The following is a 1,966-nucleotide window of genomic DNA, read 5'->3' on the forward strand; positions in this document are numbered from 1 at the left end:
ATATTGCCTTCTCCAATTATGGTGTCGAATGGCGTAAGATGAGGAAAATTTTTGCCACTGAGATGATGAGTAATTCTAGGCTTGATGCTAGTTATCATCTAAGGAAGAAACAGGTCAAAAAAATGATAGATGATACTTACAAAAAAGCTGGTCAGATTATTGATGTAGGTGAACTAGCCTTTTCAACTATTGGCAGCTCTGTCATGAGCATGATATGGGGGGATACATTGATAGGGGGTGAGAGTTCTGTTATTGATTCCGAATTTCGAGCTGTTGTAAATAAACAACTTGAACTTTTAGGGACACCAAATATATCAGATTTTTTCCCCTTGCTTGCAAGGTTTGATTTACAGGGAATAGAACACAGAATGAAGATCATCTCAAGACGGAATGAAGAGATCCTTGATAAAGCTATAAATCGTCACAGTATTGCAAAAAATGTTCAATGTAGGGATTTTCTTGGGTATCTCTAGCAGCTTACCAAAAGTGAAGATCGTACAAGATCATTAACCTTGCCTCAAGTTAAAGCAATGCTCATGGTATGTGTATTTGATAGAATTATAAACCCAAATCTTGGGCCTCCAATTATAAGATTGGTTGTATAAGACGCTGCATCCTCACTTCAAGCCCAATTGGTTCTCATGCGATGGGGCTTTATACAATATAAGCTGATGGTTGGATCCCCAAGATTGATACTATATTCTATCAGTATTTATCCATTTTCTTGCATGATTCTTCAATTTATGAATTTGTATTTATTTATTTCGAGTTTGTTTCATCTATAGGATGCTATGACTGGTGGAACAGATACATCAGTTGCTACGGTTGAATGGGCTATGGCAGAGATACTAAAACACCCAGAAATACTGGGGAAACTCCAAGAAGAACTAACCGAGATCGTGGGATTAGATAGCACCGTTGAAGAGGCTCATTTGCCTAGCTTAAAGTATCTAAATGCAGTGGTGAAGGAGACACTTCGTTTGCACCCACCCATTCCTCTCCTCGTTCCCCATTGCCCAAGTGAGCCTTCTACTATAGGAGGATATAGCATACCCAAGGGTGCTCGTGTCTTCCTAAATGTGTACACTATGCATAGAGACCCACAACTTTGGGAAGATCCACTAGTGTTTCGACCTGAGCGATTTTTAATTGAGACTGATGCTACTAAGAAAATGGACTACTTGGGCAACGATTTTCGATATCTTCCATTTGGGTCAGGAAGGAGAATGTGCCCTGGTATTCCTCTTGCAGAGAGGACATCAATGCTTGTGTTGGCTTCTCTATTGCATGCATTCCAGTGGAAGTTACCAAATGAAACTGTGGATGTTGATTTGTTGGAGAAATTTGGAATTGTTATGAAAAAATCGAAACCTTTGTTTGCTGTACCGAGTCCCAGACTCTCCAACTTGGAGCTCTATTCGTACGCAGATTAGCAGTTCTTTAAACAAGTTAGAAGAAAGTTAGAAGAAATAGAAGGAAGATGGAAGAAGAAGACTATGATGCAATTATGTACAAGTAATTTCACAATTATATCGTACTAGTTTTCTTGCTTAAATTAAAGTTTCCACCAGACCACCCTTCACATCTTTCAATTTTTAGATGTATTATGCTAGCATAGAAATTCAATGTGCTTAACAATCTTTCATATCAACCTACTATCATTAGAATGTGATGTTCACTGTTCAGACAACACAATCAATAATATTACTGTCGGAACACGTACAGTTGCTTGATTATAGTGTAGTTGGGTTTGATTTTGATTGCCATTTTCCCTCAAAAAGGAGGCTATTCTTGCTCCCCACAAATTTCCCTGAAAAATCTACCATTATATCAGTCCCAGACTCTCCAGCTTGGAGCTCTATCATATGTAGATTAGCAGAAGTTTTGAGAAACTATCAAGGGCCTAGATGTTTGTCCTTTAAACAAGTTAGAGAAATAACGGAGAGAGGATGAGGAAGAATATGGT

At 38.4% G+C, this 1,966-nt stretch overlaps 1 protein-coding gene across 1 annotated transcript in view; it reads left to right on the top strand.

Moving 5' to 3' along the window:
* Positions 1–1,738, top strand: part of LOC104887579 (geraniol 8-hydroxylase) — a 2,373-nt gene extending 635 nt beyond the window's left edge. Inside the window, 2 exon segments of the mRNA XM_010672239.4 lie at positions 1–539; positions 786–1,738. The exon segment at positions 1–539 is cut by the window's left edge and continues 150 nt beyond it. Of these exon segments, the coding sequence (XP_010670541.3) occupies positions 1–539; positions 786–1,433 (1,187 nt within the window). The 3' untranslated portion in view covers positions 1,434–1,738.
* Positions 1,739–1,966: the final 228 nt, after the last annotated feature.

This window comes from Beta vulgaris, chromosome 2 (genome assembly GCF_026745355.1).
Source record: "Beta vulgaris subsp. vulgaris cultivar EL10 chromosome 2, EL10.2, whole genome shotgun sequence".
In the NCBI taxonomy this organism is placed as follows: domain Eukaryota; kingdom Viridiplantae; phylum Streptophyta; class Magnoliopsida; order Caryophyllales; family Amaranthaceae; genus Beta; species Beta vulgaris.